Here is a 20,561-nt window from a genome sequence, read left to right as displayed (position 1 = left end):
AGGGAGCTACGCCAGGCTCCAAGCAGTTGTCTGTGAACAGCCCTGTGTGCTGGGACAAGGGAAATGAGATCCCAAGCTGTGTGTCTGGTAAAGGAGAATGTGTCTCTGGCTCTTCTTTGTCTGTGGAGCAGACAGAAGGTGCCTTTCTGCCTGTGATGGCTGAGAATATTGCAGTTGTCTCAGAGTTAGTTCTGGATTCAACTAAAGCCCAGGAAGGGAATGGTCCTAAGTTTGTGTCTGCTAGGGAGAATGGCATGTAACTAGGTCGCATCCAGTTAGTGTCTATGCAAAATCCCAGAGACCAGACAATTCTGGTGCTTGTATTTTGCCTGTTGCTAGTGTGTTGTTGGGAAAGGGTGTAGCAACTCTGTCTAATCACGGTGAGATCCTAGCCAGGGCACAAGGAGAGCAGAAAGGTGATTTGATTGTGTTACCTACTGAGGGTGTGTAGCAAGAAGGAAAAGATTCCTGAGCTTGTGTGTGGCAAAGGGAAGGAGAATGCCTCTAACCTTTTATCTAGGAAGTCTAGAAGTTTGCCTGAAAGGGGATTGTGAAGGAATCCGCCTGATGGGCCAGAGTTGATTCTGGATGTAAGTGAGACCCAGAAAGAGTCTGTTGTTGCTCAGAGAAGTGTTCCTTTAGAGCAAGCCCTAGGTGAAGAGGGTAAAGGCAGAATTGCTGTGAGGGTTGAATTGCTGCTTAGAAAAGCTCCTGGGGAAAGGAATCCTCATGGTAGTCTGTGCAAGCAGTTTACTGCAACTGAAGGGTGTGAAAGTGATGTAATCAAGAAAGTTTCAGTTCCTAACAGCCAGAAATTTTCTGTTGTGAATGGATCCACATGTGTGAATGACTTTCCTTTTGAAAGATCCAGTGTGGATAGCTTTGAGAAGGTCTCAGATGGAGTGAAAGCTGTTAAGAAAGTTGAACAGTCCTATAAGGAAGTGGCTGTGTTTGGCCAGCTTGTTGGGGAGACAAGGTTGTGGAGAGAGGAATGTCTCCATGCTGATTCTGTAAGTGGACAGTCTGTGTCTCAGGTTCAGAGGGAAGACTGGGTAGCTGAGTCTGCAGAGCAGAACAGCTGTGCAGTTAATCTCTCGAGAATGCAGGGGATGGCAGGTAAACTCTCATCTCTAGACACTTTGGATATGACTTGTCGTCTCTCAGTGAACTTAACATCTAATTCCATGTGGAATCAGAGGTTGGTAAGGGAAGGACAACAGAACGTTGAGTCTAGCTTGTCAGTGAAAATGGATGATTTCTCTTTAAGACAGAGTCCAGCCTTGGAATTGGTAGCAGTGAAGGATCTGAACACTGGTGAACAGGCTCCTGTCTGTTTGAATGCAAATTACCTGACTGACTGGGAGAATAAAGACTTGCTAATATTTAGCCCTTAGCAGAGAAAGCGCACCCAATCAGCCAGTGAATTCTGTTAAGCAAGGGAAATCAGGGCTTGATCCTTCAGGTCAAGGAGGAAAGAGAGACATTAATTTTGCAAAGGGAAGCCACAGGCTGACCCTAAAAGGCCCAAACCCCAATGGTATTGAGCCAGAGGTGTGGCAAGTCAAACCTGACTGTAGATGGACTTGAATTTGTTGTTATTGCTTATGGTAATTTTTGTAACTAATGTGTTGCTATTACCAAGAACTGTAAAGATGTACAATGTGCCTAATCTTTTGAAAAAACCCTTGAATACGTTAAAAGTGATACATAAGAACACACTTTATGTTAAAAGGCCTTGTAATACTGATGATGCAAAGTTAATGCCTATAAACCGTCTTGACACTTTTCACAGGGAAAAAGACATTCCAAACCTGATGTGCTGTATGAAAGGGGAAACTGAGGCACAGTACCACATTGCTTTCACGGCTAAATGCCAAGATTCCTGTACTATGGACAACATTAATAGCTACATTGACTCGATGTTAATTGGGTTCCAAACATTTGCCAGAGTTTGTATGAATAAAGACAGGTTTCAGAGTAATAGCCATGTTAGTCTGTATTCGCAAAAAGAAAAGGAGTACTTGTGGCACCTTAGAGACTAACCAACTTATTTGAGCATAAGCTTTTGTGAGCTACAGCTCACTTCATCGGATGCATACTGTGGAAACTGCAGAAACATTATATCTGTCTAATCTAATTATATTTGTGTATATAATGTTTCTGCAGTTTCCACAGTATGCATCCGATGAAGTGAGCTGTAGCTCACGAAAGCTTATGCTCAAATAAATTGGTTAGTCTCTAAGGTGCCACAAGTACTCCTTTTCTTTTTGTATGAATAAAGTAGCTATGTTCTTTAGCTCTTGGCAAGATCACACGAGACTGACAGGAACCATGCTGCAAAAGCAGATCCAATCCACTATTGTTCTAACCAAGTTTTACCTTGAATTTGTAAAGAGATTCAATCATGTTATTGAACATGACTTTGATAAACCACTTCTGTTATACACCAATACTCGCTGTAGTAAGACAGAACCAAGGATAGGAAGCTCTTGGGATGCAGTCAGTGATGTTTGTGTCATCCCTTTCTGAATCAATTTTGCGTTGGGGCTGTGACGTTATTGACATAAGCTGGGACCGTATAGATCATTGTTGCAACCAAAGTCCTGTAGTGGCACCAAAGCTTGTATAAAGGGAGTCAAATAAGGTGTCTAAGACAAGGTTATGGTTTGCTGGTTATGATTATGCTGTCTATATGTGTGTATCATTTTTGTAGGTAAAGATATGAATACTGACTGTATTTCAAACTTACGCTATGCTTCTCGGTGACACCCCAGATAAGTTGGTGTCAGCTCTGCCTAGCCTGATTGATGGCCCATTAAGGACTATCAACTATACAATTGACCCATTGAGAGAAGGCAGACATGCCTTGTAACTCAGCAAGGTATGCAGGGACATGCCTATGGACAGAACTCTGAGGTTTTTCCAGGCCATTTGATGGACTGCTTGTCTTTGGAACAAAGAAAGAAAGACCACACGGCATGAGAATATAAAAAGCTGCTGCAGCTCCTCCATCTTGTCTTCAATCCTGTTTCTTACCTCTGGAGAACTTTGCTACGCTGAAGTCACTGAACAAAGTACTGATGACCCATCCCAGCACTGGATGTACTCCAGAGACTTGATTTGAACCTGCAGTTTATTCTCTCTCTGCTGCAAGCCTGAACCAAGAACTTTGCCATTACTGTATATAATTGATTCCATTTAACCAATTCTAGCTCTCATCTGTATCTTTCTCCTTTTATGAATAAACCTTTAGATTTTAGATTCTAAAGGATTGGCAACAGCGTGATTTGTGGGGTAAGATCTGATTGTATATTGACCTGGGTCTGGGGCTTGGTGCTTTGGGATCAAGAGAACCTTTTTTCTTTTCCTGGGGTATTGGTTTTCATAACCATTTGTTCCCGTAACGAGTGGCACTGGTGGTGATACTGGGAAACTGGAGTGTCTAAGGGAATTGCTTGTGTGACTTGTGGTTAGCCAGTGGGGTAAAATCAAAGTCTTCTCTGTTTGGCTGGTTTGGTTTGCCTTGGTGTGCATAGAAACCCTAGCCTTGGGCTGTAACTGCCCTGCTTTTAGCAATTTGTCCTGAATTGGCACTCTCAGTTGGGTCCTGCTAGAACCAGCATTGTTACAGTAAGTTCTAAAGCACAATCAGAGCTGGGTCTCTCAAGTTTGCTGCTAGTAACCCTCCTTTCTATCCTTCCTCTCAGCCATTCAGCTACAAGGTTGAACTGGGCCAAAAAAGCTTCCCCGGGAGTTTTTTTTCCTCAAAGATTTTGCCTTATTTGAGCTGAGACAGCCTGACCTCTCCCCCTAGGTCTCTGTAGGTTACAAATGGGGTAGAAAGCTGTTGTAAATGTCCAATCTTAACCAAGTGTGCTAGGTAGCTCAATTCTCTCCAGGTTGCTGCCTTCCACTGGTCTGTGACCCTTTGATTTACTTCCAGAGGTGAATTTTTAGCTCCATAAGTCCTTGCTGCAGCTCATCTTGGTTGGCAAATTGAAGCTTGGCTAAAGCTTGCTTAGCCTCCACTATTTCATAGAAGAAATGCTGGTCTATGCCAGTCAGATTGCTGGTCACCTCATCACTATTCCAGCACGGACATGTCCAGACCAATCTGTCTGGATGCTTTGTAGTTGTTGCTCCCACAGAGATTTCATTTCTTTCTGGCAAACCTCCGGGTGCTGCTTCAATTCCATTTGTGAAGCTTCCAGCTCCTGTTTCGGGTCTTGTTTTAAGTTCTTCTGGCTACTTCTGATTTTTGCAAGCATCCTCATTATTTGTTCCATCTTGGTTCAGCAGAAATACCAGCTCACAATCTTTCTCCTTGGAAACTGGATCCCAAGGCGGACACCAGTGTTGCCCCTTTTTGAGCCAAGTGGCTAGTCAAATTTTGGGGCCCTGGGGATTTTCCAGAAATTGATGGAGTCTGATTGTCTCTTTTACCCAATCTTGTTTATTTACAAGTAATGTACTAAGTCCTATTTCTCCAAACACAGGAGGAACCAAGAACAAAAGGAGCAGTTTCTTAGATTACAGCCCCAAGCCTCTTTAGCCAACAGATCCAAAAGCTCTATCTCTAGCTTTACCCAGGGTCACACCATGCTCACAGGCTATTGCTTCGCTTTCTTGCTTTTTGCCTCTGCCTCTCTCCGTTGTTGTGTGTTCTCAGTTTCTGTATGTTCTCCCTTCCCTCATCCTCCCATACCTCCCCCCAGTCACAATACCCAGTGGAACCCCTTGCCCCCATGGTGTTAGTTTCTGGGCAGACTCTGTTAGATCTTGTTTTAGGTGTGACTTCTTAACTGTCTCTTAAAAGTCTCTTAAATGATGGGCATATTCACACATCAGCTTGAATGAGGTTTTAATTCAAATCATAACAAGCTTTTATGCAGCTCATAACGGTATAGCTTGTATTGGCCTAAGTTTCACAAGTAAAGCTACAATATGGGTTCACAAAGAAAATGCATTAATTCAATAAGGTTAATAAAGAACAGAGTTCAAGGATCTGTTGGTTTTAGAGGTAATCCTTTCTCTTGTCATACACCGAAGAGTGTTTTCATCAGACTCTAACATTAATCAATGTATTTTCTTAATGTCAGACCATGGCTCCTTGGCCTGAGTTGGAAAACTCTCAACCCAATAACTATACTGAAGACTCCTCCAAGCAAGACAAGGCCATGTCTGAAAAAGATGGAGAAAATCACAAAGGTAAATTATCTGCTCCCGTATAATTTACATGGCTATAAAAACCTTACATTTGTGCTACGGGGAAAGATGGCAAGTAATCATTTTGGTTTGTTTGTGTTTTTATTTCAACAGGCAATGTTCAAAGTAAAGGTGGACTTCAGCCTGCACATTCCAACATTTCCTTGATAGATGAGCCAGGGCAAGAAGACCCTTGGAGTATGCCAGTGCTTCAGGACACTGGGGTCAAGTGGGCAGGTACAACCTGTCAATACACAACTTATTTACATGTCTTTATTTCTTCTCGTCTTCTGCGCTCTTTATCTTAGGCATTTCTTCTCAAATGTTAGTTTCTGTAGAAATGAACTTAAGATCCTCCTCTTAGGCACACAGGTTTTAAAATGTTGGCATTAACCACTCTGCTTCAGTTTCCCCATTGGTAAAATGGGGCTATAATATTTCCTCAGATCCTGTGGGTGTTGAGATTACAATACGTTTACCCACCATTTTAAAGCACTGTGAGAGCTGTGGATGAAAGCTGTCAAGCAGTATGTTAATTTCAACCTTTCATTAACCCCACTATATGTGGTAAAAACCTAAAAGTGAACAGTTAAAAAAAAAAAAAAGAATGAATTTCAAACTTCCTGAGTCTTTAAAGTTTTTATGAAAAGCTTTTATGTGCAATGATGCTGTAGTTAAAATTTTATTAACAAGAGCATTCCTTTGGGTTTATCATCCACAAAGCTCACAATACTGTCCTTGACTCCATGGACTGTGGATGGGAGACTTGCTAGAAATGCTAAACTGTTCAAAAAGAAATGCCAAACACATCAATATGTGATACATAAAAACTTACCTTATGTTTTGCAGACCTGGATAACAAAGGAAAAATCATCTGTGTACTCACAGGGATAGCGAAGTTTATTGTCTTGCTTGGACTACTCTACTTCTTTGTGTGCTCCTTGGATATACTGAGCTCTGCCTTCCAGTTGGTAGGAGGTATGAAAACTCTTATGAAGTATCAGGTTAGGCTTTGGGTGGGCTGTTGAATCTAGTTCAATTCAAAATAAATTAACTAATCAAAAAATATTAACCTTGAGAACTCCTTTCATTTAAATATACAGAGGGAGGCCTCTGTGATTGAATGTTGATCTCCCTTTGTTTGCAGGATGCCTTTGTTTCCAGAATTCCAGAGTAGTGTTGACATTAGAGATTAGTGACCCCAGTTTATTTTGGAAGTCCCTTTTATTTTAGTGACTGTTAAATACACAGGTGTATTTGTATTTTCTTCAATATGTGAAAATGTTTTTACCGTGGACAGACTTAAAACTGGATGCTTATTGAAAGCTCTCATGATCCCAGGTTTCCTGTGCCCCATGCTCAGGTAACTGCTGCCAACACCAAGCCTTGCAGATAGAAATGTTATATCATGTCACCCTTTGCTCTGCTCCCTTATTTCTAGGATCTAGTCCCCTGGAGCAGGGCTCTTGCTGATAAAAACAGTAGGTGCTATCTCAACGCCAATGCAGGAAAATCCATTCACCACAGCTCCAGACTTGGTTAACAAACTCTTACTTTATTACTTACAAGTAAACCCATGAATGATCTAATTTCCACTTCATCTAGAGGTGCCCTTTACCCTCTCAAGCTTAGGAAAATGTTATTACAGATCCCAATTTTCAGGCTTCTTTCTCAGAAGCTGCTAGGTTCATGTCCTCCTAACCTGGTCTCCATGCCACCTTCCTGGTAGTGTTATAGACTCTGTCTTAGCAGCTTGGTCTCTTGGTTTTTAGTACTGTTTCTCTCCCTCTATGTGTGAAACTTGCAAGCTGCTAATTGTGTTAGTACATTCTAAGACAGAGTCTGTTCTCAAAGCAATTCTTTGTAACAACAACTACTCACACAGAGAAAGACTCAAAGCAATACTCTAACAACAGAAACAGCACCTAGAGACTCCCTGCCTTTTTGTTGTATTCATCTCGCTTTGTTAACAATTGTGATTAAAATAGAGATAGAGGATGTAGTGCCAATCTTTAAAAAAGGGAAGAAGGAAGATCCTGGGAACTACAGGCCAGTCAGCCTCACCTCAGTCCCTGGAAAAATCATGGAGCAGGTCCTCAAAGAATCAATCCTGAAGCACTTGCATGAGAGGAAAGTGATCAGGAACAGCCAGCATGGATTCACCAAGGGAAGGTCATGCCTGACTAATCTAATCGCCTTTTATGATGAGATTACTGGTTCTGTGGATGAAGGGAAAGCAGTGGATGTATTGTTTCTTGACTTTAGCAAAGCTTTTGACACGGTCTCCCATAGTATTCTTGTCAGCAAGTTAAGGAAGTATGGGCTGGATGAATGCACTATAAGGTGGGTAGAAAGCTGGCTAAATTGTCGGGCTCAACGGGTAGTGATCAATGGCTCCATGTCTAGTTGGCAGCCGGTATCAAGTGGAGTGCCCCAAGGGTCGGTCCTGGGGCCGGTTTTATTCAATATCTTCATAAATGATCTGGAGGATGGTGTGGATTGCACTCTCAGCAAATTTGCGGATGATACTAAACTGGGAGGAGTGGTAGATACGCTGGAGGGGAGGGATAGGATACAGAAGGACCTAGACCAATTGGAAGATTGGGCCAAAAGGAATCTGATGAGGTTCAATAAGGATAAGTGCAGGGTCCTGCACTTAGGACGGAAGAACCCAATGCACAGCTACAGACTAGGGACCGAATGGCTAGGCAGCAGTTCTGCAGAAAAGGACCTAGGGGTGACAGTGGACGAGAAGCTGGATATGAGTCAGCAGTGTGCCCTTGTTGCCAAGAAGGCCAATGGCATTTTGGGATGTATAAGTAGGGGCATAGCGAGCAGATCGAGGGACGTGATCGTTCCCCTCTATTCGACATTGGTGAGGCCTCATCTGGAGTACTGTGTCCAGTTTTGGGCCCCACACTTCAAGAAGGATGTGGATAAATTGGAGAGAGTCCAGCGAAGGGCAACAAAAATGATTAGGGGACTGGAACACATGAGTTATGAGGAGAGGCTGAGGGAGCTGGGATTGTTTAGCCTGCAGAAGAGAAGAATGAGGGGGGATTTGATAGCTGCTTTCAACTACCTGAAAGGGGGTTCCAAAGAGGATGGCTCTAGACTGTTCTCAATGGTAGCAGATGACAGAACGAGGAGTAATGGTCTCAAGTTGCAGTGGGGGAGGTTTAGATTGGATATTAGGAAAAACTTTTTCACTAAGAGGGTGGTGAAACACTGGAATGCGTTACCTAGGGAGGTGGTAGAATCTCCTTCCTTAGAGGTTTTTAAGGTCAGGCTTGACAAAGCCCTGGCTGGGATGATTTAACTGGGAATTGGTCCTGCTTTGAGCAGGGGGTTGGACTAGATGACCTTCTGGGGTCCCTTCCAACCCTGATATTCTATGATTCTATGATTCTATGATGTATGTGGATGGACGCTTGGTGTGGCTAATAACTGAATGATCAGGGAGGTGCCAGCCTAAGAATCCAGTGTCCATCGGCCGAAGAAGGCGTCAAGTGGAAATAACCAGAGGACCCCCGGAGAGCAGACTGGAATCCCCCAACAGCCTCAAGGATGGGAAAACCAAAGAACAAGATAACATCTGGCAGCACAGAGCCATCAGGAATGTGCTATCTGCTGACTGATTCAGCAACAGCATGATGAAGCAATGCCCATAGACTGGCATAGGAAGAAATTCCTATAAAAATAGACTCTAGAAAGTGAGAACTTTGGGGTCTGATTCTGCAAACCAACTTCCAGGAGCGTCAGATGAGCATCTGACAAGGCCCTGCTCCCTCCTCATGTCCAGGCCATCTGGCCAGTGGCTTGGCATGAGCAACTCTAAGGCTGGTAACTATGATAACCACCTTGCAGAACCTGTGTGTGTGTGTGAATGAATGTGTGAATAAATATGAAATTGAATGGAATGTTATATCTACAACTAACTGCTTACTATGATTCTTTCTGTATTCACAATAAATGTGTCATTTTGCCTTTTCCCGTTTAATAAGATCCTGCTGGTTTTTATTGTATTGGAATAACACCATCACCCTTGCTGATTTTTCAGTCAACCAAAGGAAAGAGAAAAATGTAAGGTGTTCCCTGATCACTCAGAAGGCTAGAGACTATGTTCGGGATCTGAACTTAGATCCCTTGGTTGTATCACCTTTAGACTGACAGGCATGGCCACATGCATATTGTTTTTATGATCTTTCACAAAATGCTGTCTTATTTACTATTGACTATACAAGGCACTTTCTCACTAAAATAATTCCTTTACATAGGTAAAGCAGCAGGGGACATTTTTCGAGATGGTTCTGTGCTGTCAAATCCTGTTGCTGGTCTGGTGATTGGAGTTCTGGTGACAGTCATGGTGCAGAGCTCTAGCACTTCCTCATCCATTATAGTCAGCATGGTGTCTTCTACATGTAAGTCTGCTTACAATAAGCTAGTGCAGATCACCCTCAGACCCTTTACATTCACCACCTTTTACCTCCAGGTATGGAAACACTGAGAATGAGGAAAGGGATTGCAGGAAAACAACCTCACAGTTATTTCATCCTGGTATAAAACAAGAAATGAACAGCAATTAAAAATGGACACATAGCATAGAAAACCAGCCACCCCCTAACTGTGTGAAATCTGTTTGGTACACTGACACTAGATTTGTTAACTTCAGCCGCACTTGCATACTTCATCCTTCCAACAAAGTTATTGTAACTGATTTGCTTCTGTCGTTGAGTTCTGTGAGAGTTGCATGCAGGATAATGCTTAGTATAAGACAGAATTTCTACTACTTTCACATCTTGTGGCAGTGGCAGAAAACCAGTATGCTTCAGATGCAGACCATGACCTTCAAATAATCAGATTAATCATGTAGCATGTTCTCAAGGTGCTTTGTTAAAATAAACTTGTTTAGATTATAGTGCTTGATTACAGTTACTTACTTAACAGGACAAATCCCAATCCCACTGAAGCCAATGGCAAAGCTCCCATTGATTTCAGTGGGAGGATGATTAGGTCCAATGTAAAATGTGTGCCAAGGATTTGATTTTCTCCTAATACTCCTTTTTTACTTTATAGTGTTGAGTGTAAAGTCTGCTATTCCTATCATAATGGGGGCAAATATTGGTACCTCCGTCACAAACACAATTGTGGCGCTCATGCAAGCTGGAGACAGGAATGAATTTAGAAGGTATTGTGCTTTAATCTTAGCCCTTAAGAGCTATTTTCAACTCCTCTAGCAGGCTTTCTTTTGTGTTCTTATCATCACAGTAGCCACTTTACAGTTTAATTGTCCAAAGGGATGTTTTATCATTTAGAAAGGTGAAAGTCCATTTTCTAAAGCATTTAATGAATTTGTTGTGCATTTTCAGTTATATACTTGGATATAAACTAATTAAAATAAGTCAATGTTTAGTCCACAATCATGAAAAAATATGCAATCCTGTCTCACTTAAATCAAGGGGAATTTTGTGATTGACCTCAATAGGCTCTGTCCTGCTTAGTCATCATACATAATTACATGGCAATTCTGTAGCTTTCTGCTTCATAAAGCTGTCAGCTTTGGTAGTACTGTAAGTACCATGTTGCCTTTGTTCATGAGCTATGTGCCACTATAAAGTACAGTACAACCTAGACTTAATGTAGTATAATTGAAAATACATCTGCAAAGAGGCATAGTGGTTCCATTGAAAAGTTCCACAGTTCTAAGAGATTCTACTCTTGCTTAATAAAATCCTCCTTTTTAAAGATAAGGCATGTCACAGGAGCTAGTGGAATCTTTCTAACCAGTGGAATTTGAAGAGTGTCTGCTTTTCTACCCACATTTCACCATATTTCTATAAAAGGCAAAGAAAAACTTTGTCTGCACAGGAGAGGTTAATGTTACACTAAATAAAGTGTTTTCTACCTATTGTTTATGATTTTTTTCAAGTCTGTCAATTCCACAGTAAGTAAGATATGGTAAGATGAGGAAAGTGAAACGTTCTAACAATTGACTGTCTCCATTACGAGTCGATGGATTACTAACTTGACACTACAAAGGTACACTGCTAGCTTACTGATAGAGAGCAGTAAAAATGGGATGGGAGAGACTTTGGCACCTTGTCATTCAGTACAAATAATAAAGAATATGTGCACATAACCAGGTGCGTGAAATGCATTTACCCAAAACATATCTCAGTGTGTTTGTTGTCCCTCTGAATCTTACCAGTCTTTGTCAATGACATACACATGACCTACCAAATAATTTGTTAGAGCTAAATAATGTATAGAAGGGAGAAACTTTAATTACTAAAGTAAAATGAAAAAGTTGCTTTATAATATAATTATTAATAATAATATCTATCTGTTGTTAACCTGTACTGTTCGCATCGCTCTTGTGGTGGTTGAAATGCATCAATATATTCATATTTCAAAGAAAGAATAAAAAATGACAAGTGCCTGCTAGCAGTCAAAATAATACTGATTATGTGACTGCATCGTCATTTCCATTGTCCAATTCTAATGTTCCAACTTCCACTAATATTCTATCCTCAAGCAATATTGCAAACCTAAGGTATCCAACAGATTAACATTTAGAAAATGTGTTTCCTCGGCTCACAGCATTAGGTTTTTAGTTTTAGGAACTACATTTTAAAACATATATAGATAAATTGGAGAGAATTAAAAGGAGATTAATAAGTGATTAAAGACTTGGAAAAGAAGACCTATGAGGAAACAACTGTGAATGTTCAGTCTGCAGAAAAGAAAGCTGGAAGGGAGATCTACAATAATTGTTTGTAAATATACACAGGATTGCTATAAAGAGGATAGGGATAAATAATTCATGTTAGTCGGTAAGGACAGGGAAAAAAACGGTTTTAGCTACAGCAGGGAAAAGTCAGGCTAAGTATTAGGGGAGAACAGTATAACTACAGTTGAGCGATGGAACAAGCTAATGGAGATTATGCAGTGGCTTTCACTGGAAATAGTTAAGGCAAGACATGACACCCCTCTTTCAGGGAGAATTGCTTCATATGTCTGTTCTTGTTTGACGTTTTAATCCCTCAGGGCCCGTTTTGCCAATTGCATGTAAGATTCTGTGCACTGAGAGACAGGATGGCAGGTTGTGGCCCTAAAAATGAAATCATTCCTGCCTCAGTGCAGGCTCCTTTCTAACCCATATGATTACATCCTTTATCTATGTTATACATGTTATTCAAACAGCAAATCATCTTTTTGAATCTCTTTTTGCAGGGCCTTTGCTGGAGCTACAGTCCATGATTTCTTTAACTGGCTCTCAGTGTTTGTGTTGTTGCCCCTTGAAGTAGTGTCTGGTTATCTTTATCGTCTTACTAATGTTATAGTTGAATCCTTTAATCTCGAGAGTGGCGAAGATGCCCCTGAGCTGCTAAAAGTCATCACAGATCCTTTTACAAAGCTTATCATCCAGGTAAGCTCTCACTTTAATGAGGCCACTTGCTTGATTCATCTTCAGTTAATCAAACTGCTCTCAGGCTGCTGGGCTGCCTGTTAGTATTACTGTACTCATGACAGAAAAGCTCATTTTATTTCATTTTATTTTATTTTATTGTTTCACATTTCCTGAAATCTTATGTATTAGATGCATGTTTCAAATATTTCAAAAAAATTGTCAATTTAATGCTGACACTCCAGCCAGGCGCTTGTGGGAGGGTTGGTTGGGAGTTAGGCGGTTGGTGAAAAATAGAGTGAACAGGGAAATTGATACATGGAGAAGTTGATTTTATATGAAATCAACTATGCGTGTTTGTTTAAATGAGGGATAGGTGATGGCTGATTTGGTCTAGTACATGGGGAAAAGGATGTATGTTTCATTTTTTTATAGATATATAAAAACAAGAAAGGAAGATTATTTTTCCAGGAGTTAAACCCCTGTTTAAATTTCTTGTTGGGCCGGAGATCAGGCCACTTCCAAGATCATGTAAAAGCAGCAAAGAGTCCTGTGGCACCTTATAGACCAACAGACGTATTGGAGCATAAGCTTTCGTGGGTGAATATGAAAGCTTATGCTCCAATACATCTGTTAGTCTATAAGGTGCCACAGGACTCTTAGTCTCGATCTGTAAAAGCAGCAAACACGGCTACCCCTCTGATACTTTCCAAGATCATGTTTGCTTTACTCATGTTAGCAGACCTATTGATTTCAGTGGGACTACTTGGAGGAGTTAGATGAGCAGGCTTGGCTTTAATTTGCAGATGCAAACTACAGACCGGAATGACTGTGTTCTAATTGTTTCTTCTCTTTTAGCTTGATAAATCAGTAATAAATGCAATTGCTACAAATGAGGAAGGAGCAAAAAACAAATCCCTGGTAAAGACTTGGTGCAAAACTAAAACAAATGTGGTGAGTATTGTGTTAAACCGGCTTTTGTGCTCTTAAGGAAAGATATTGCCACCTAACTATCATTCCTTCATATAGAAGGAAATAGTTTGACAGTATTATAAATACATCCACAGCACAAAAAGATATTTTTCTATTACTACTAATTACAGTAGTTAGGCAGGGTATTCTAATATATACAGTTTGTGAGATTATTTTGAGATTAGTTTTATTTGTTGCATAAAATAAATGAACAAAGTGTAACACTCTTGTACCTCTACTGAAGTCAAAGGAGTTGTACCAAGTATGAATTTGGCCTACTGTGTCTGACACTGAACAATGCTGTACATCTTTTGATTTGTCATTTGTCATTTGTCTTGAATCAAAAAGAAAAATCTCCTAAATCCACAATTATTTTAAATTTCTGGTGCTGCTGCAGACTTCCTGAGTGTGGAAAATATCTGCAACTCAGCAATAATAATACCACCTTCCCCCTACCATTTTCCTGTCTTGTCCATTTATATTGTAAGCTCTTCAGGGCATGGTCTGTCTTTTACTGTGTGTTTGTAGAATGCCAAGCACCATAGGTCCCTGTGACTGGGGACTTTTGGTGCTATTACATAAAAATAATTAACAAAAAGAGGTGAAAGTCATCTGCAATGAAGCATGAATTTCAGCAGAACAGAAAAGTGCCCCTGACAGTAGTCTCTGACTGTGACTATAAATGCTGAGGTGAAGGTATAAACAGCAAAGCCAAATATTCAAGCAGGAGACCAATGCAGTATGGCAGCATTCCAGTGAGTTGATCTGACAAACCAAAACAGAACTAGTTTATTCTGATGTGCATTAGTGCAGTCTTTTGGCAGTTGCCTATTTTAGTATTCTTGGAAAACTGCTTTGTGACCAACCTGACTTGGAGCTTAAACTGAATTCATAACTCAGGCAAAACTCCCAATTAAAGGTATTTCTTTCAGTAGTTAACTTCAATATACATTTTGCTAGATTAAAGACTGCAGGATTTGGATCTTGTTCAGTGCTTCATCTAAATAAAAACTGGTTTGTTAAAGATCCCTTGGTGCTCTTAATGAGAATGTTATCATTTCTCATATGTATTACAGTTACGTTCAAAGTCTCCAAGTCAGCGGCCCCAAATGCATAAAAAGATACAATTCCTGCTCTGAAGAATTTAAAATCTAGTGCTCAAATTTTCAGATGAGCCTAATGCAGTTAGTCACTCACCTGCCATTAATATTCAATGAGCTTTGGCCACCCAACTCTCAAACACGTCTTTGAAAATCCCAGCCTAAGAAGATAAGTGATTACATGGAGTGTTTGGGAAGAGGGATATAATCAAATACATACAATTTTATGTGCATGTATACATTTGTTGTTCTAGAACTGCCACTCAAGGAAATAGTTAAATTTAAAAACAACTAAACAAATAGTCTCAGCAGAGAGGCCAAATATTGAATAGCTATGGGAACAAATTTGATAACTCCAGGTCAGGGTTGAGGTATATTAGCAGGCAGTGTGGAAAGCTTGCACTGCCCTTGCCCATATAGTACCTTTTCTGTCGACAAACACAAAATGTTACTCAGCAGGACTATCAACCTACCATCTTTCAGGAGTACAAAATGCACGAAAAATAGTTCTTAAGATAGGAGTCATGTTAGATTCTCTGTAGTCCCTCCTGCACAGCAATGACCCCGTAAAAACCCGTAGGTCATATTTCCCCTTTGATTTTTTGCACTCAAGTCCCATTTATTTAATAGAATACAGCCTGCTACTCTGAAGCCCAATATCAGTTTATGATGGGCTAGATTCTGTCACCCTTACTTCGTTTGAAAACTACCTTACTAGATTTCAGTAAGACTACTTTCAGAGTAAGCTACTGTCAGCATGAATAAGAGGAGCAGGTTCTGGTCCATTAAAAATGTGACCATGCACACCTCTTTAAACGTATATTCTAAAGGCTAGATTCTGATTACTCCTTGAGTAATCTCATTGAAACCAGTGGGATGGGTTGGGAAATAAGGTTCTACTCAATGAAAGTAAGGATATTAGAATCAGGTCCTACAACAACAGCATATTGCTTGGCTCTAATACTAACTGGTTGGCTTTGCTGCTGCTAGTGGCTATTTCAGAAGCTCTGATGAGAGTGGTAATGTTGTAATAATACAGTAAGTAACATTTGGCAATAAATGGGCAGTAATTGCTGCTGAATTTGCAGGAGAGTCATTAAACATTGTAAGATTTCATGATTTACTTACAATAACCCCTGGTTTCAGAGTCTACTATGAATCCTAGACAATCAGTTCTCTTGTGTTTATTAAATTGTATGCTTAGTCCCGTGTCTCTGATGAATAAAAATTCATGTGAAGGAAAGGAAAGGAGAAGAGATGTGTAGAACCCCTACTGTGTTGTCATTCAAAAATATTGTTAAATTGGTGCATTTAAACACACAATATTAGAAAATTGTTTTAATAAGCCCCTTACAAGCGTAGGCACAGACAACCTGTCACTGGCTGTAAGGGCAACAAAGTGAGAGATAACAGAAAAGGAAAAACTTGTCCGTGGACTAGTGACAGTCACAATGTCAATGGCTCAGAGAGTCAGAGTTCAAAGTCTAACTGTCTGGTAACCACTTTCTTGGACTGTACAGTTCAACAAACAATCCATTCCATGCGTTCTTAATCTGGCTAGGATGTCCAGACCTTGTATTATATAACCCTGTTTCTCTGTGAACTGAAGAGTCGGGTCTGTGTGTGTCTGCCACCCTGAATGAAGAATCCTGTTTGCATCCACTAGAGCTGAGTCTGATCTACTCGAGACAACTGCTTTGAAAGAGCAGAACATGACTGGCTTGGCAAATCACAGCCAGCACAGCAAGAGTCTGGACTGGTCACTTCCCTCCTCACGGGTGTGGTTATGGTTGGTGAACAGGTGAAGGGTCCAGTACAGGTCCCCCACTAATAGTAATTAGCTCTTCTATAGAACTTGTTGTCACTAGATCTCAAAGTGCTTTATAAAGGACGTCAGTAGCATTGTCTCCATTCTGCAGATGAGGAAGCTGAGTCATAGAGAGGTCACCCAACAAGAAGAGCTGGCAGTAGAACCAGGTGTCCTGGGTCCTAGTCAAATGCTCTACCCACTAGGAAGTACTGCCTCCACTAATTTCAATTAAGGACCTCAGCGGAGATAAGTTTCTTTGGTTCAAGGAAACAGTGAGGTGGGTAGGGATTGTCAAGGAATTCCACAGCCCTCCCACCCACCATATTACTTTAATTAACTTGAATAAAGTTTCAGCCTTTTTTCAAAATACAAGCAAGTCTGCCTCTTCCTTCGTGGGATGCCATTACTTACAGACTGAGCTTAGCCCTGTTCACCGCTCTTAATTTATTATAGGAATGCTTTGTTGCAGTTCTTGAAAACCCATGCACATTAGTTTTTAATGCAAAGGATTAAATTGTCTGTTTTGCATGGCAATATCTAGACTATGCAGAATGTCACCATTCCGGCCTCAGAAAACTGTACATCCCCTGACCTTTGCTGGACTGACAGAAACATGACATGGACCATCAAAAATGTGTCTGACACAGAAAATATTAAAAAATGTAAGTAGAAATACCACTTATTTGTAAGTTATGGGTTTCAGATACACTTATCTTGACACTTAGCTGGTGTCAAGTGGAGTGCCCCAGGGGTCAGTCCTGGGGCCGGTTTTGTTCAATATCTTCATAAATGATCTGGAGGATGGTGTGGATTGCACTCTCAGCAAATTTGCGGATGATACTAAACTGGGAGGAGTGGTAGATACGCTGGAGGGCAGGGATAGGATACAGAGGGACCTAGACAAATTAGAGGATTGGGCCAAAAGAAATCTGATGAGGTTCAATAAGGATAAGTGCAGGATCCTGCACTTAGGACGGAAGAACCCAATGCACAGCTACAGACTAGGGACCAAATGGCTAGGCAGCAGTTCTGCAGAAAAGGACCTAAGGGTGACAGTGGACGAGAAGCTGGATATGAGTCAGCAGTGTGCCCTTGTTGCCAAGAAGGCCAATGGCATTTTGGGATGTATAAGTAGGGGCATAGCGAGCAGATCGAGGGACGTGATCGTCCCCCTCTATTCGACATTGGTGAGGCCTCATCTGGAGTACTGTGTCCAGTTTTGGGCCCCACACTACAAGAAGGATGTGGATAAATTGGAAAGAGTCCAGCGAAGGGCAACAAAAATGATTAGGGGTCTGGAACACATGAGTTATGAGGAGAGGCTGAGGGAACTGGGATTGTTTAGTCTGCAGAAGAGAAGAATGAGGGGAGATTTGATAGCTGCTTTCAACTACCTGAAAGGTGGTTCCAGAGAGGATGGTTCTAGACTATTCTCAGTGGTAGATGAGGACAGGACAAGGAGTAATGGTCTCAAGTTGCAGTGAGGGAGGTTTAGGTTGGATATTAGGAAAAACTGTTTCACTAGGAGGGTGGTGAAACACTGGAATGCGTTACTTAGGGAGGTGGTGGAATCTCCTTCCTTAGAAGTTTTTAAGGTCAGGCTTGACAAAGCCCTGGCTGGGATGATTTAATTGGGGATTGGTCCTGCTTTTGAGCAGGGGGTTGGACTAGATGACCTCCTGAGGTCCCTTCCAACCCTGATATTCTATGATTCTATGATTATTTTGTGTGAAGTGAACAACAGATCATTATAAAGGGATAGAAGCAAAATGAAGTTTGACTGCTGCATACATTCAGACCAGCTCCTCTGGAGTTATTGACCAATTTACTTTTGGTAGCATCGCATCATTCAGACCCCACGTAGCTCTCTTGCCAGGAGCCCTAAAATCAGCACGGAAGGTCTTCCAGGTCATGTCACCCCTTACTAGTCCAGTGACAGGGTCCTATGGTTATTTTATAAGACTGATTTCTTGGATATTTTGATTGATCATCTTCATTGGCATATGAGTACCAGTTGGCAGAGAAGGGGTGACACACTCATCCTGCCATGGAGAACACACTAAGATTTGCTCCTGCCTTTGCATACCGCTCCCTTGCGCGAAGTTGCCTGGAGATACTCTACCCATGCATGGGCATGTTTCTGTCTGTGTCTGCCCCTTTGTGTGGGGATGCTGTGTATCTTATAGCCCTGTCCATAGAAGATCCGCACCCCCCCACCCCTAAAACACCTATACTGGGCAGCCAGTGAGGTAAGGATTTTTTGCTACCATGCATCCGATGAAGTGAACTGTAGCTCACGAAAGCTTATGCTCAAATAAATTGGTTAGTCTCTAAGGTGCCACAAGTCCTCCTTTTCTTTTTGCGAATACAGACTAACATGGCTGTTACTCTGAAACCTTTGCTACCTTTGACATTGATGCCATCATGCCTATTTATGGAAGAACAGCTGTATGGCCTAGTGACTGAAATAAAATTCTGGCTAGTCTGACTTTGACTTTCTTTTTCCTTTTTAGGCCAGCATCTCTTTGCAGGAACAAATCTTGCTGATCTTGCTGTCGGTCTCATCCTGCTTGCAGGGTCTTTGATAATTTTGTGCATCTGTTTGGTGCTGATAGTTAAGTTACTGAATTCTGTGCTTAAAGGACAAGTGGCCTCAGTTATCAAGAAGACGCTCAATACCGGTAACTATGTGTTGTTTCTGTGTAACTATGAATAACTGTGGCAATAAGCATCTGTACTGACGCTTTGCACTGGCCAATCCAAAGTGATGGCATGAGTAAAGCAATATGAAGCTGAAATTCTAGAATAATATTTCATCTTGTCAGTGTGTTTCTTTTGTTTCTTTTTATAAATTGGTGAGTGAATGTTTCACTTGTGAAGTGTGGCTGATTAAGCTGTAGAAACCAAAGTCCAGACTCTGTTTTTGATGTACTGTATAATCATTAGCTGTTAGAATCCTAGGGGTTAGTAGATATATATCCTCAGTAAATACCACTGAAGTGCTGACTGCTTGCTCTGGCATGGGGCCTGCACCTCATGTTACTGCTAGAGCTAGTTGAAAAAAGGGACAATTTTTTGGTGCTTTCCCTTCCCTCCCCAGTTCCTACCATTCTTTCCCTTGCCCTGCTACACCCCTCTAGCCTTTTCTTAAGTGAGGTATGACAGCCAAAAGAACCACTCTCTCTCCTGACTGAGCAGCCAGTTTCAATCCCTATGACCACCTGTCTCATTAAAAAGCCAGCTGCATTTCTAGCACGGAGTCACCTTGCGCTAGGACATTCGCCCAGGTGCAGCTTTTGCCACCATCCCCTTTTGCTTTCTAGACTGAGGAGCGGGGTGGGCCCCACTAGCAGTGGGACACAGCCCTGGAAGAGGTCTGAGTGAGGAAGAAGAGATGGTGCTCTGCATGGGGAGAAGGTTAAACAAACAGGACTTGCTGCTGGCCCTTCCTTCCTCTGGGGCACAAGGCACCAGTAGCTCAGGAAAAAAATTAGTCAGTTCCCATGTTTACATCTAATTTGGAACTGGTCAGTTTCCTGGGTTTCTTATTTCACCTCTTCACAACTGATGAAGTCCTGATTTCTTAGTCGACTGGCAAAGCTGCAGGCTTCGGGGAAACATGGTGCATCATCTCTCTAATTAGGATCTTTAGGCCTATATTTTCGAAAGTTATTAGTGATTTTTGGGTTTCCAACTTGAGACACATTAAAGAGACCTGATTTTTCACAGAATGGGTTCTCAGTGCTTTTTGAAAAGCTGCCAAAATTGAGGCAACTGAAATTTGGAAACCGTAGGCCTTGTTGTTTCAGTTTATAACTTGAAAGGCACCTATATGTTGTGTTGATCTCCATTGAAATGCTTCTATTATTCTATGCACTGTGGTAGCACCTAGGAGCCCTAGTCAAAGACCACGGCTTTGCTGTCCTAGGTGCTGTACTAACAGAACAAAAAATGGTCCTTGCCCCAAATAGCTCTAACATCTAATAAATAATAAATAATAATAATAATATTTTCACATCTGTATTACATATAGCATCAAATATTTTGTGACTCTAAAAGTCGTGCC

At 41.3% G+C, this 20,561-nt stretch overlaps 1 protein-coding gene across 5 annotated transcripts in view; it reads left to right on the top strand.

Annotated features, from left to right (window-relative positions):
- Positions 1–20,561, top strand: part of SLC34A2 (solute carrier family 34 member 2) — a 60,395-nt gene that overhangs the window by 26,754 nt on the left and 13,080 nt on the right. For all 5 annotated transcript variants that reach the window (XM_073342355.1, XM_073342358.1, XM_073342359.1 and 2 more), the window contains 9 exons: positions 5,100–5,208; positions 5,320–5,442; positions 6,055–6,183; positions 9,483–9,626; positions 10,282–10,393; positions 12,439–12,634; positions 13,472–13,567; positions 17,037–17,157; positions 19,009–19,176. In XM_073342355.1, the coding sequence (XP_073198456.1) occupies positions 5,100–5,208; positions 5,320–5,442; positions 6,055–6,183; positions 9,483–9,626; positions 10,282–10,393; positions 12,439–12,634; positions 13,472–13,567; positions 17,037–17,157; positions 19,009–19,176 (1,198 nt within the window). The remainder of the gene's footprint in view (positions 1–5,099; positions 5,209–5,319; positions 5,443–6,054; positions 6,184–9,482; positions 9,627–10,281; positions 10,394–12,438; positions 12,635–13,471; positions 13,568–17,036; positions 17,158–19,008; positions 19,177–20,561) is intronic.

This window comes from Lepidochelys kempii, chromosome 4, assembly GCF_965140265.1.
Source record: "Lepidochelys kempii isolate rLepKem1 chromosome 4, rLepKem1.hap2, whole genome shotgun sequence".
NCBI lineage: Eukaryota > Metazoa > Chordata > Testudines > Cheloniidae > Lepidochelys > Lepidochelys kempii.
The sequence above is the reverse complement of the archived record's forward strand: the minus strand, read 5'-3'. Positions and strand labels throughout refer to the sequence as shown.